The 14032-nt window shown below is 53.8% G+C and overlaps 4 protein-coding genes across 4 annotated transcripts; 2 read left to right on the top strand and 2 right to left on the bottom strand.

Annotated features, from left to right (window-relative positions):
* Positions 1-1210: 1210 nt before the first annotated feature.
* MAM_04380 (uncharacterized protein) lies at positions 1211-2376 on the top strand (the record flags this gene model as incomplete). Its single annotated transcript, XM_040823178.1, has 2 exons — positions 1211-1364; positions 1442-2376. 2 exons carry the CDS (start codon positions 1211-1213, stop codon positions 2374-2376), a joined length of 1089 nt encoding a protein of 362 aa, XP_040679057.1.
* A 2246-nt stretch (positions 2377-4622) lies between these two features.
* MAM_04379 (methylenetetrahydrofolate reductase 1) lies at positions 4623-6470 on the top strand (the record flags this gene model as incomplete). The annotated part of the gene is made up of 2 exons (XM_040823177.1): positions 4623-6321; positions 6382-6470. 2 exons carry the CDS (start codon positions 4623-4625, stop codon positions 6468-6470), a joined length of 1788 nt encoding a protein of 595 aa, XP_040679056.1.
* Positions 6471-7574: 1104 nt separating this feature from the next.
* On the bottom strand, positions 7575-9996 carry MAM_04378 (CCCH zinc finger and RRM domain-containing protein; the record flags this gene model as incomplete). Its single annotated transcript, XM_040823176.1, has 5 exons — positions 7575-7913; positions 7977-8926; positions 9132-9650; positions 9735-9853; positions 9932-9996. The coding sequence occupies 5 exons, from the start codon at positions 9994-9996 to the stop codon at positions 7575-7577; spliced, it is 1992 nt and encodes a 663-aa protein (XP_040679055.1).
* A 684-nt stretch (positions 9997-10680) lies between these two features.
* On the bottom strand, positions 10681-13712 carry MAM_04377 (elongation factor 2; the record flags this gene model as incomplete). The annotated part of the gene is made up of 4 exons (XM_040823175.1): positions 10681-10698; positions 10769-12544; positions 12654-13386; positions 13705-13712. 4 exons carry the CDS (start codon positions 13710-13712, stop codon positions 10681-10683), a joined length of 2535 nt encoding a protein of 844 aa, XP_040679054.1.
* Positions 13713-14032: the final 320 nt, after the last annotated feature.

Below are 14032 nucleotides of genomic sequence, written 5' to 3'. Positions count from 1 at the left end.
CCGAGGGCTCCTGCATATTCTGCTGCCGAAACGAGGACCACTTTATAGACTCCGACGTCCATGGTGGTCGTCGACAAAGGGCCATGCTATACGACACTAGGAGAACCCCCAGCGTTGACGCCGGGCACGTGATCGTTGCCAAATCATGAGGAAAGGACGCCGTGGCTCACAGTATGTGTTCTTCAGTAGCCGTCATGTTGACAGCGTCTTGATCGTGGTTGGAGCATATTACGATATTACAATATTATCGATGGCCCATCCGTCGAACCGTCTTGTTCACAAACCGCACCAAGCACTTGAGAGCCCCTCCACCGCGGCCTGGAGGCACAAAATCAGCGAGACAAGAAACTTGGAAGTATTTTGGTTCGCTTGCAGACTGACAGGACTCCCACAAAGGCCACTTACACGCTGAAAGTTCAATTATGACCAAGCCCGTCTGACGCAAGGCGCCGAAAGTCGTTGCCAAGGCCGTCCCCGGTCGAGGGCCAAATCGCCCTCCCTCGACACGTAACCTGGACCTCACAGCCACTCGCACCAGGTTTGTGGCATTATATACGGAGAACGGAGTCCAACTAATCCAGAACTTCCAAGATTTATGCTTGGCCCTCGTAGGGCGCAGCCATCGCAGCCAGGGGCCAGGGACCAGGGACCGTCCTGTCCCTCCCCTCATTCTTCAGCCGCTGCCCGCAAATCGCACTGATTACCCGATACATCACGCAGGGGGTTGCCGGGCCCAAACCTGATAGCAAGTACCTAGGTCCGTTGAGGGAATTCAGCTGCTGGGCAAGGTACCGAGTTATCCGTAAGGCTTGGCCGAGTTGTATTGATCGTCATCCCCACTTGGAGCGTTATGGTTGCTGGAACCAGTGGGCACTAGGCACGAGGGGGAAAGCACGGAGAACGGGATCTTGTTTGGCAGCTGAAGATAGCCAAGGGTGTATTCCGCTTTCGGCTCTCGCTGGCTGGCATTGGTGGAGGGATGTGTGTATTTTCTCATTCTCAACGGGCACTTATAGGACTGCTCGGTTGTCCCTTACCCTTCCGGGAAACTTGTTCCATTTTTGCAATTTTGCAATGGTATAAAAGACACCCTGCGGTGACTTTGGAACTGACACACGTGTACAGTTTGGGAGGGGACAAATATCTCGAAAGGGTTGCCTTCTATCTTTTGTTTTGTTAAAACTGTTGAGTGAGTGGTGTTTACGTGAAGATGGGCGACCGGTTGAATAGCTCCGGCGTTGGCTCGAGACCACGCACAAGACAGAGAGTATACAAGCCTCCGCCGCCGTTGGAGGTGCCGGATATTGAAGACGACGCGGCGGAGAGAAAACGGATACTAAATGTGCTGGCGCAGCGGAGATACCGTACGTGTTGAGACCACCCCTTGTGTTTATTCAAGGAGGCATATTCACTTCTTGGTGTTTTTCCCCGTTTCATATAGGAGAAAAGAAGAGACAGAAGCGTATGAGGGGCAACAGCAACGGCTCAAAAAGCACATCGCAAGAACCCGAAGATGATTACTCCCAGTTGGTCGAAGAAGTGCCCGCCGACGGGGGCGTTGCTCATAGTTCCGGCTCTATCTTCGGCGCCGACATGTGCTTCACCAACTGGGACATGATGGTCGACCCGATCCTCCCGTCAACGATGCCTGATGTGACTGGCGCGTATGCCGACTTCCTCACGGCCGCGGCCATGGCTGTTGATGATGGGTTAAAACCTGTTGGGCGCAGCGATGGCATTCCCACCGCAGCCTTCCCGTCCAGCTCAGTGCCCTCGTCCATCACCATGTCCAATGGAATGTTTGGCTCACCGCCGTCCTTGCATAGCTCACCAAACTCATCGTCCGATGTCAGTTTCCCCGACAGCTGCCTTTTGCCCTGCCGTGAGCTGACTCTTTTGCGTGCGATGCTGCGTATAGCGGATGGCCTTGGATGCAAGGGCTCAATTTGGAACCTGGATGCTCTGTCGCCCTTTGATCAGGGAATCGCGAAACCGCCAGATCAACTTCCCTTGCCATGGCGTCCAACTGCCTCACAGGTTCTAATCCTGCGTCACCGGCTCCTCGACTTCCTTCCCTTGGCCCTGTGTCGGGATAGGATGATCGGCATTTTCCCGCTCCCCGACGACGTCCGCCCGCCCGCGGCTTCTGGTCCGCTTGCGCTCGTCGACTTCGCCTACGACTTTGAGGACAACTCCGAGGGTGTGCGTATCTACGGTTCCGACCCTTACGACTCCGGCTGCTGGGAGGCCAGCCAGGTCCTGTTTCAGCACTGGTGGTTTCTGTTCGACCGGGACATTGTTGACGACAGTAATCGGTGGAGGAGGTTGCGAGGAGCGCCCCCACTGGCTTTGACGGCTCCTGGGGTAGACTTTTAATGTGAGTGTGCTTTTAGGCGAAGGGCTGAGAGAGGGTGTGCGTAAGAGACTGAAGAGGGTGGAGAGAGGAGAAAAGAATGGTCGCCGCCTCATTGTGTCGTGAGAAGGTCACAGAGAAGGAGATATCCCGGAGTTGGCCAGCGGGCATTTTTGATTTTTTTGTATAGCCTTTTGATTGTATATATCCCGAGCCTTCCAGCACATTACCTTGTTAATCGTGGGTCGAAAACTGAAATGAGTCCGGCATCTTCGATGCGCTCAAACTTCTGTTGTGACTAATCGATATCTGGAAGACGCGGGGAGCTTATAAGCGCCTGGTCCCTGGGGTGAACCAATCGTAAGCTGGGACTGAGCATCTGCCGCCCCCATTATTATTGAATTTCTAGTAGTTAGATTCTGGTTGATTTGGCTCTGGCAAGATTCGACGGCGAAGGAATTGCTGAGCGGCTCCAGCGCAGCAGCTTATGCCTTGTGCGTACCCGCGGCGACGACGTCGATGCAATCTTTCCGGAGCGTCTGTCGCCGAGACGGGAATAGCAACATGACCCGAGTCATCAGACGACGCAGATAGAGACTTCTCGATAGGTACAATTGCTCCGCCAGCATAGTTTGGGGCCTAGAACAATTTGATGCTTGTTTGTTGAACGGTGTGTGTAGCTCGAATCTTGCAGCCATCAGGAATGACTCGACTCCAACATACCTGACTCCATGCACTGATTTCCATAGCCATTTCGTCCATCATGAATAGAGAGCTTCGAGCCGGCTAGTGTCGAATACCACGCGAATCTCCTAATCGAATATAATGCTCGACACGATCATGAGCGAATTTTTCAGTTACCACCTAGGTCCATCTGTGTCGTCCACCCATCGACGGTGTGATCGGCCGGCAGATGGCTTCTCGAGGGATCACCGCCGGCCGGCTGCATAAGTTGCTATGCCTGAAAACAGCGGACTCAGAGGTCAGATGCAGACCACGGCGCACAAATGGGCCGTGCCGGGTCTTGAATGGCGTCTTGAATCTTAAAGGCTGATGAAGCGTCAATGGGGAAAAAACCCGAATACGACCAGCAAAATGGACTGAGTCTGTGGCTTGACAGCCAACGTGGGAACACCAAGTCGCCGGCGCCCAACGAAAAGTGCAGGTGCAACCATGTTCTTGTGGTATAATACACCGGTGGCGTCACGTTTTCGTTTAAACTCGGAGGAGCCCAAGTAAAGTACTCCGTACCACTGCACCACCTTTCTACCAAGGTACGGAGAACCTAGGGTCACTAACGGGAGAAAACCTGGATACTTCTTGAGAGGGTAAATGGGTCTTGGAGGACACAGAACTCAAGTAAAAAGTATCTCCAAGTACGGAGTACTCCGTAAGTAGATAAAAGTAGGAGGTACTTTTTCAAAGGAGGGGCACTCATTGTACCTGGGAACTTGAACTCTAGCAGGCATGCACTACAACCGACGGCACCTGGACTCCGTGCTCCAAACCAAGGAAATCACGGCAAGACGTCTGGAGATGGGGGAGCGGGAATATGTAATATGTGTTGGACATGGTAAGTCGCTCTTTCCCCCCATGCGAAAAAAAAAAAAAAAAAAAAAAAAAAAAAAAAAAACCGCTCTTGCAGTACTCCGTACTCACATGCCAGCTAACCCATGCCCATGCTGCCGTCAGCCAGCGGACCTGTTGACCCAATCAGCGCTGTTGCTGGAGATTACGTGAAGTTGACTCAAGCAGCCTGGGTGCTTGAGTAGGTACCTGGGTACCTTGGTAGTTTTGCCAGAGCTACGGCTACCCCCACCTTGGATATTCAACTCCCCGTTCTCGCTCGACTTTCGGAGGCATTTGTCCTCGACAAATCTTCCCAGACTTATTTCATCATCACGGGCTCTACATTTCCTGCCTCCGAGTTGTCTGTGAGGGCAATTTCAGACGTACGGCCCCTGGAAGGACAACTGTACTGATTTGCACCTTCGGGGCCGCTGCGGTACGCTGATTGAACAAGTTGAAAACGTCTGCGACTCTCCAACTTCCGGCTAGTTCCAGACTGTGAATCACCTCAAGTTGTCCTGCTTACTTGGGACAGACTACGTCTCACCGATCTCGTCCAGGCGCTGCGGGGGAGATTATCAAAGTCACCAGCTAGGTGCTTGGCTTCTGGGTCATTTCTCTCCTGTTTGTTTTTTGTTTTTCAACAGCTCAAATCTTCTCCCAGCCACCATCACCACCGCCGTCAACCACCGTCGCCAACATGCATATCAAGGACATGCTAGTCGAAGCAGAGAAGGGCGGCCAGCCGTCCTTTTCCTTCGAGTATTTCCCCCCAAAAACTTCTCAAGGTGTCCAGAATCTCTACGACCGAATCGACCGCATGTACAATTTTGGCCCCAAGTTCATTGATATCACTTGGGGGGCCGGAGGCCGAATTGCCGAGCTTACCTGCGAGATGGTTCTCCAAGCACAATCTGTCTACGGCCTCGAAACTTGCATGCACTTGACTTGCACCGACATGGGACTAGACAAGGTCAATGGTGCTCTCCAAAAGGCCTACAAGGCTGGCTGCACCAATATCCTTGCCCTCCGCGGCGACCCCCCGCGAGCCCAAGAGAAATGGACTGCCGCCGAGGGCGGCTTCCATTATGCTCGTGATCTTGTCAAGCACGTTCGAGCTACCTATGGCGACCATTTCGACATTGGCGTCGCTGGCTACCCTGAAGGCTGCGATGACAACAAGGACGAAGAACAACTGCTTGACCATCTGAAAGAGAAAGTGGACATGGGAGCATCTTTCATCGTAACCCAGATGTTCTACGATGCCGATAATTTTGTTCGTTGGGTCGGCAAGGTTCGCGAGCGTGGAATCAACATCCCCATTCTTCCTGGCATCATGCCTATTGCTACCTATGCCAGCTTTCTGCGGAGGGCCAAGCACATGCAGTGCAAGGTTCCTGACCACTGGATGACCGCTCTGGAGCCCGTAAAGAATGACGACGTTGCTGTTCGTGAGATTGGCAAGACCCTGGTTGCTGAAATGTGCCGCAAATTGCTGGCCAATGGCATTTATCACCTGCACTTCTACACCATGAACTTGGCCCAAGCTACGCGCATGGTTCTCGAGGAATTGACCTGGGCTCCATGTGCCGAGCGGCCACTCCAACATGCCCTTCCCTGGAAGCAGTCTAAAGCTCTGGGACGGCGAGACGAAGACGTGCGACCCATCTTCTGGCGCAATCGCAACAAGTCATATGTTCTCCGCACGCAGGACTGGGACGAATTCCCCAACGGTCGATGGGGTGATTCCCGATCTCCTGCGTTTGGGGAGCTGGATGCCTATGGTATCGGCCTGACCGGCACCAACGAGGCCAACCGCAAGAAATGGGGAGAGCCGACCACCGTCCAAGACATTGCTAATATTTTCGTGAAATATCTTAATCAAGAAATTGAGTCACTACCCTGGAGTGAGGCGCCGCTTACCGGCGAAGCCGATGCTATCAAGGATAATCTCATCCAACTCAACAAGCGTGGCCTCCTAACCATCAACTCTCAGCCTGCGGTTGATGGCGTCAAGTCGTCGCACCCCATTCACGGTTGGGGCCCTTCTAATGGATACGTTTACCAAAAGGCGTACCTCGAGCTGCTCGTTCCTGCCTCCATCTTCACTGAGATGGTCAAGCGTATCGAGAATAAGCCGACCTTGACCTACTACGCCGTGACAAAGGATGGTGAGCTTAGGACCAACGCTCCCTCTGATGGCCCCAACGCTGTGACTTGGGGTGTCTTCCCCGGCAAGGAGATTGTTCAGCCCACCATTGTGGAGAGCATCAGCTTTCTCGCGTGGAGAGACGAGGCGTTTAGATTGGGTACCGATTGGGCCCATTGCTTCGAGTCCGAGACGCCCAGTCGACTTCTCCTTGATCAGATCATGAACGAGTGGTATTTGATCAATGTTGGTAAGTTTGGATGGAGCTGTGTTTTTCGTGTCATCAAGCAACTGACTAACCGCTTGACAGTTAATAACGACTTCCACGAGAACCAAACCATCTTCGATCTCTTTGACGGCCTTGAAGTCAGGGGACTTGACACTCCTGCGACTGGATGAGGCGATCGACATGAACTCTTACACGGCCCCCCTCTACCTCTTGTTTAGCCGATCTGCTCCACCAGACGGCTTTTGCATTGACAGCGACGGGAGTCAATATGGGACAAGCATTAGCTCAAGTCCCTGATCTTTTCTTTGACATTTGGTTTTGACGCATCTCTTTCCTATCTATTCTCTCCATTGTTTTGTCTTTTGTCTAGGGAGCGCAAGCATGAGTGACGGCGTTTAAGCCCAAAAGACGGCAAACAGGCGGGGGGCAAGGTGTGACTTTTTCAACAAAAAGCTACACAGACGCAAATGAACAACGACTTGGCTGAATGGTGAGATTCTGAGAGAGAAAGGAGTGACGAATGTATAATGACCCAAGAGTATACGCGCCACGATCGTCCAGCAAGGGGGCTTGAGATGCAAGCGCGGTTTTGGCTCCTCGCCCCTCTGATTTTGAATTTCTTGCAGCAACATGCATATAATATCTCAACGATACCCCGCCTGTGCACAACCAGATATATTTAGACACAGCGAAGACAGCGGCAGCGAAGGTGCAGGAGCAAGTGGAAGACGAGGGAGTATACGAGATGCCGGAATGATGAGAAGAAGAAAAAAGAAAAGAAAAGAAAACAGGGGGAAAGAATGGTGTCATAAACAGCAGCGATAAGATAAAATGAAGCCTTTTGGGCAAGTCACGGCCGCTACTATTTGCTCTAGCCTCGAGAGTCTAGTCCCGGTGACGGTGTGCCAAGTTGACTTTGACCAAGATGATAGTATATGCCTTGATATTGCGGCCCCTGATTCGTCTACAGCTAGGACCATGTTTCGGGCATCTCAGACGCGGGTGACGTCTGGTTCCAAGGTCAACGGCCGCGACCTGCTCAGATTCGGGCACATCCTCGACGGCCGGTTTCCGAGGGACGCTGCAGTGTACCACGAACAAAGCCACACGGCGCACGCAGCGTTCAGGCCGGCCCTCATCCAGACACGGCGAAGGAGGAAAAAAACACCTTGACTCCTAGCACGTGATATCCACCCCGTTTCGATCCTGGTGCCGGCCACCCGTGTGCGTGCGTGCTGCGCAAGCGTCTCCCGGAAAAACGCACGTATAGGCGCCTACTCCCATCCGTAATCGCCCACCTCGTAGTCCATATTCACGGGCGCGGCGGCGTCGGCATCCCTCTCCTTGTCGCGCGGCTTCCCCTCCTCCCTGGCATCGTCCATACCAGCCATTGCATCCCCCGGGGTCACGATGCCGCTGTCCTCGTGCGCCGACTTTTTCGGGGCGACAGGCGGCAGCGGCGAGTTCACCCACGTCAGTTCAAGCTTGCCTTGCACGCCGGGCAGTTCGTTCCCGTGGAGCAAATGGTACAGCTTCTCGGCGGTTTTGCGGTCTCGGAAGGATACGTGTGTGACCGAGGGGCTTGTGTCGACAGATTCGAACTCACCCATGTTCTACAAGTTCGCGTTAGATTTTCAAAATGACAGGTCCTGTCCACGAATCGGGAAAGCTCGTACCAGTAAGAAGTGGCGGAGTTGCTCGTCCTTGTCTGACGGTGTGAAGTCGACACCCGTTATGGCCAGCTTCTTGGGACGGTTGTCGATGGAAAACTGGGCATAAGCGGCATGCCTCCCTGCTGTTCCTCTCATCGCGCCTCTGCCCCTCGGTGCGAATCCTCTCACACGATAGCCGCGGCCCCCGTGTCCGCCTCGGGGCGGGTATTCGCTCGACTCTGCTTCGGCGTTGGGATCGATGCCGAGCATCTTGGCTTCTTGTTCCAGCGCGGCAAGCTTGGCCCTGAGCATGTCAGCCCCCGAGGCACCAGGTGTGTCGGGGCCGCTGTTCTTCTCCGCCAACTTGGCCCGTAACCGTTCCGACTCGGCCTGGTGCTTTGCTAGTAGTTCTTGCTGCTGCTTTTCCAGATCTAACCGTTTCTTTTCCAGTTCGCTGCGCTTGTCCTCCCGTTCCCGATGCTGCTTTTGTGCTTCCTCTTGTTTCCGTTGGAACTCTTCCATGTCAAGTTCTGGCTCGGCATCCATTTCGTCTGGTCCTGAGCCGGGCGCGAGGCTGGAGCCATTTGGAACCGAAGCCGGCAGCTTGTCCCCTTCATCCTTGTACCAGAAGACCTTGACGAATCGGTTGTCGAAAATTACTTTTGGCGAGCGGTATGCGTCGTTTGCTGCGGCCCACTTGTGGTACTTCACAATCGCTAGATGTTTGTACGGTTGCATTGATACTTCAACAATGTTTCCAAACTGAGAGAAGAACTCCCTGACCTTGTCCTCGCTAAAGTGTTCCTCCGGGATGTTCTCGATCACGATGGTACTCTTTGAGCGATCGTTTACAGCCCCCTCGGCGGAGAATGGTGCCCGCGAACCGCCCTTTCGTCCTCCTCGCTTCGTTTTGCGGCCGCGCGAGGGCGCCTCCAAGTTCAGAGGCTGGATGACGACGTTGACGGGGTCATACTCTGCTCGATTGTCAGCATCTCATCCAACTCAAGACGCCAGTCGCGCTATCAATATCGTGAATGTCCCATCTCTGCATGATTATGTCCGGTCGCCACATGGCGAGCAGTCAGGCCGTGCCCACGAAGCGAGCAGAGCAACCACAATCACAGCAATAATACAAACAGACCAAACTAGCCATCACGGAATCGTGACAAGACAACTTACCTTCATCCTCTTCGTCATGACCGTCACCGTGATCAAAAACACACGTATTCCCCCTCGCGCAAAACCCCTTGGTGTCGAAATCCCTACACCTCCCTCTCCCCTTCCTCCTCTGCGCGCCTCTCCCGACAGCACCGCCGCCAACCCCCCAGCCTTGCTGTCCCGGCATCCCTGGCCATGGTAACCCCATAGCTTGCATCTGCATCATAGCCTCCATGGGATTGTTGGGATTGAATGGCGGAATCATCATCATGCCATATGCGTTTGCGTTTCTGTCAGCTCTATCCTCTCGGCCGCGTCGCCCCTTTCGAAGCTGTTTGAATGCGCGTCCACCCGGAGACCTGTTCCGTTCACGATCGTCCGAGGGGCCAGACTCGTCGAACCGTCGTTTACGCGACGATTCAGGGCTTTTCTTCTGTGACGAGGCATGAAGCTCGGCAAGTTTCGGAGCGGGTTGTGCGCCCGGGAGATAAGACTTGTAGGCGATTGCTTGGAAGACATCGTCCAGGAAAGCCTGAGGTTCTGCGCGTTGTAAGCCGTCAGCCAAGCGCCATGCTACTAGACACCGTGCAATGGCATTCCACGACATGGCAGACAAAGACTCACCTTCTGTCAGAAAGTCTGGAATCTCCTGCTCGCACAGCTTCCTCACGCTCTCCTTGTCCCCGTCGTGCTTCAGCAGCGCAATCACGTACTCTGCAAGCACATCCGAGTCGGCATCCGATCTATTGGGTGTCAGCAGTTTCTTCTCGGTCCCCATCCTTGGTCACGCTCTTCGCAGAGCATCGACAGAAATGACGCACGTGTTTTCGATGCGCTTCACAATCCACGCCTTGAGCAGCGGCGCATCCGCCTCGGGGAATAACATGGTCGACCAAATGTGAGTCACAATGGGCTCGTAGTGAGCTCGCTCTGGCGGTAAAACTGATTCATCTAGGGGGTTAAGAAATGCCAGGTGAGAAAGATTGGCTGGGTCACGATGGAAAGTTTCGATGGAGAATGACCTGGTCCGGGAAGCTTGCGTCAATGTGGATCCTCATTGGCTGGACGTCATAAAACGGAGTACTCCATACCCAATGGGCCCAAGACGGGCGACCAAGGTGCAGAGAGCCTCGCAGCAACAAAGTTGCATTTTTAATGCCTCCAACTACTTGGACATGCTTAATTGTCACGTTCAAAGCAAGATGATCTTACTGCGGAGAAGGCGCCCATGCCACGCGTCCACAACTGCTTCCCGGAGCGACTTCATCACGCAGCATACACGTAATACATTCTGAACATTGAATTGATCCGAGACGACATGACTACATGTATGAAAAGCCCGATTCCGCTTCCCTTGATTATTGACTCAACCTGGAATTCGGTTTTTTTCTCTTTCTTTCTTGGCCGACGTCCCCGTCGGCGTACTGACCAACCGCCGTTTAATGCCTTTCTTAACTGCCGCGACTTAGGTCCCGCGAGGAGAGCACCCCATATCGCGACGAGCAGCTGGTTGACGAGATGTGCCAATGTAGGCACGACACTTGATTCTATCGGCACATGAGGAAGCCATTTACAGCTTGTCGTAGTACTAGAAGTGAACATGTCATGTTAGCATACACGTCTTTAGTCAACTGCCGCGGGTTATACAATAAACTTACGTTTTCAACCCCGGGAACCTCAACCTTGATACCCTTACGCTTACGCATTTCAGTGACAATCTGGCCCACCTTGGAGGTGGAATCGAGAGGAGAGCCACCGGGCAGGACCTGCCAGTGATCAAAGACGGACTGAGGGAAGGCCTGGCCAGAGGTGGCGGCACGCAGGTCGCCATTAAAGCCAAAAGACTCCAAGACGGGCAGGTAGGCCTTGATGTTGAAGAGGGGGGTACCAGGGCGTTGCTCTTCGTTGAAGACGTGACCACGACGGCGGGTAAGGACGCCGTAGACACCACCCATGGCCTGCTCTGGAACCTGAATTTCGACCAGGTAGACGGGCTCGAGCAGGGCGGGCTCGGCCAGCAGGGCAGAGGCGTACAGGACACGGCGAGTAGTGGGAATGATTTGACCACCGCCACGATGAATGGCATCAGCGTGCAGGGTGACGTCTAGAATGTTGAAGCGAATCGAGCGCATGGGCTCCTCGGCAACAGGACCCTCACGACTGGCCCACTGGAAACCGGACACGCAGGAGTCCTTGATTTCGTTGAGATACTGAACCGCCTTGGTCTGGTCAACCAGCAAGTTGGCACCGGTGCCATCAGGACCAAAAGCCCAGATCTTACGGCCATCAGTGACGTCCCAACCGAAGTCGTCGGCCAGGATACGTGCACGGGCCTTGAAATCGTCACGGGCAGAGACCTTGCCGTTCTCAATGGCCAAAGATAGCTCCTCATCAATGGGCTCGGCAACCATGTACAGACGGTTGTGCTTGTTGGGGGACTTGGACAGAGCCGTCATGCTGGATTTGCCCTGAACAGTCTCTCTGTACTGGACGACGGGGTCAGATATGTTGAGAGGAACACCGGCGTGGTCCTCCTCGAGATCCTTCAAGCAGATCTCAAGATGTAGCTCACCGGCACCAGCAACGATGTGCTCACCAGACTCAGACGTCATGGTCAGGACGCAGGGGTCAGACTTGGAAAGTCGCTTAAGGCCTTCAACCAACTTGGGGAGATCCTGGGCGTTCTTGACTTGAACGGAACGCTGAACGACGGGGGAGACGGAGAACTTCATGACCTTGAGGTTGTGGGCAGTGTCGGAGGTGGTAAGAGTGCCGGACTTGAGCAAGAACTGATCGATACCAACGAGACCAACAATGTTACCGGCAGGCATGTCGTCAATGGCCTCGACCCTGCCTCCCATCATGAGGACGGTACGCTGAATAGCCTTGATGAACAGATCCTCCTTCTTGCCGGGAACGTAGTTGGGGCCCTGAATGCGGACCTTGAGACCAGAACGGACGGTACCGGAAAAGACACGACCAAAGGCGTAGAATCGACCCTTGTCGGAGGTGGGAACCATCTTGGAGACGTACAACATGAGAGGACCTTTGGGGTCGCAGTCACGGATACCAATGGCGGCATCATCGTCCAGGGGACCTTCGTACAGCGTCTCGGCACGGTACTTCTGGGCAGTGACGGGAGAAGGAAGGTGGAGAATCATCATTTCCAGCAGAGAGTCGGCAGCGGGCAGGAAAGTTCGCATGACGACCTTGAGCAGCTGCTTGCCCTCCTTCTGTCGGTCGTCGGCGTCCAGCTTGAGGTTGAGCTTCTCAAGGAGAGTGTTGATCTCATCGGTCTTGAAGTTCATGACGGCATTGAAGATTTTGAAGATGGGGTCCAGGATGAACTGGTTGAAAGCACGCTCAAGCTGCTTGCCTTCGTAGGTACCGTTCTTGGTCCACTTTTTGGTGTGAGGGTTGAAGTAGTTGTCGCCCTGCGAGTTTGTGATTGTGTAAGTGGACGTCGGTTTGAAATATGATTGGAGAAAGACGGGCTGAGAAAGAGGGCCTGACTGCAAATGCTGTGCATTTTTGCTTACTTACCCAGAGACGCTCCATCATCTTGTTCTTGTCGACACCAAACTTCTTGGCATACCTGATAGCGAACTGACGGACAGTGAAGGCCCAGCCATGCAGGCCAGAACCGAAAGCAATGGTACCCTTGTCAGGATAGACCTGGACGTCACCGAGGGTCTTGTCGAGATAGGTGGAAATGATGACGTTTACGGACTCGATGGTTCGGGAGAAGGACTGGTACAGATCCTCCTTGGAGACCTGAAGCTCGAGAAGAGCACGATCAACCTTGTTGATGATGACAACAGGCTTGATACGCTCACCGAGAGCCTGACGAAGCACGGTCTCGGTCTGGACGCACACGCCTTCAACGGTATCGACGACAACGAGGGCACCGTCGGTGACACGGAGGGCAGCAGTAACTTCAGACGAGAAATCAACGTGGCCGGGCGAGTCAATCAAGTTGATCAAGAAGTCCTGGCCATCGGTCTTTTGGCCAACAATGTCTTTGATATCCTCGGGGTCGTCAAGATGGCCATACAGAGAGATGGCCGTCGACTTGATGGTGATGCCACGCTCCTGCTCGTCCTGACGAGTGTCCGTTGCTCGCGCATCGCCGGCCTTTGCGGTAGAAATGATACCAGCCTTTGCAAGGAGAGAGTCGGTCAGGGTAGACTTGCCGTGATCGACGTGGGCAATGACGGACATGTTGCGGACATTGCTAGGCTTGTCCATAAGGGCCCGAATCTCGTCGATGGTGAAGCTACATTGCGATGAAGAATGTTAGCCGTGAACCCTGTCGCATATTACCGGTGTCTTGTCATTGGGAGCTTTTCGGCCTTCCCCCATCAGGGAGTATTCTCCTGGTGTGGTTGTCTCCCAAAGACTGCTCAGAAGCTTAACTCCGGGCGGGGTCAACGACCGAAGCACACAGAGCAACAGCCCACCAAGAGGGCAAAAGAAAAAAGACTTGCAGCCATTCCGCCGTTCATGGTACAAATACCGCCTCCGAGGCGGCGCGTCCGAAAAGAAGTCCTCCAGTATCCGCCCGGGAAAGAATCCTGACGCAAAATGTACTTACTTGACCATTTTGGCGGTGTTGTTGAGGGCGACCTCGCTCTGTGGTGGGTGGTTTGTGGGAGGAGAAAATTCGTTGCTGAGCAAAGCGGGGTTGAAGATTTTCACCCCGCGCTCAGGCTGTATTTGGTATTTGGTTTTATGCTTGTCTTCTCTCGCCTTTGGTTTGCTTAGGAAGCAAAACCGAGTTGGCCGCCGAAAAGATGACTCAACCACGCAACCAAAAGGGTATCGAAGCGACGAAGCGGCAAAAGAGAGACAGGCGTACTGTCAATCCTTTTCAAAACTCGTCCCTCGGGTGGTACTATGTGGAGGGCGGAAAGGAAAGGGAG

Source organism: Metarhizium album (genome assembly GCF_000804445.1).
Source record: "Metarhizium album ARSEF 1941 chromosome Unknown scaffold_9, whole genome shotgun sequence".
Lineage (NCBI taxonomy): Eukaryota > Fungi > Ascomycota > Sordariomycetes > Hypocreales > Clavicipitaceae > Metarhizium > Metarhizium album.
The sequence above is the reverse complement of the archived record's forward strand: the minus strand, read 5'-3'. Positions and strand labels throughout refer to the sequence as shown.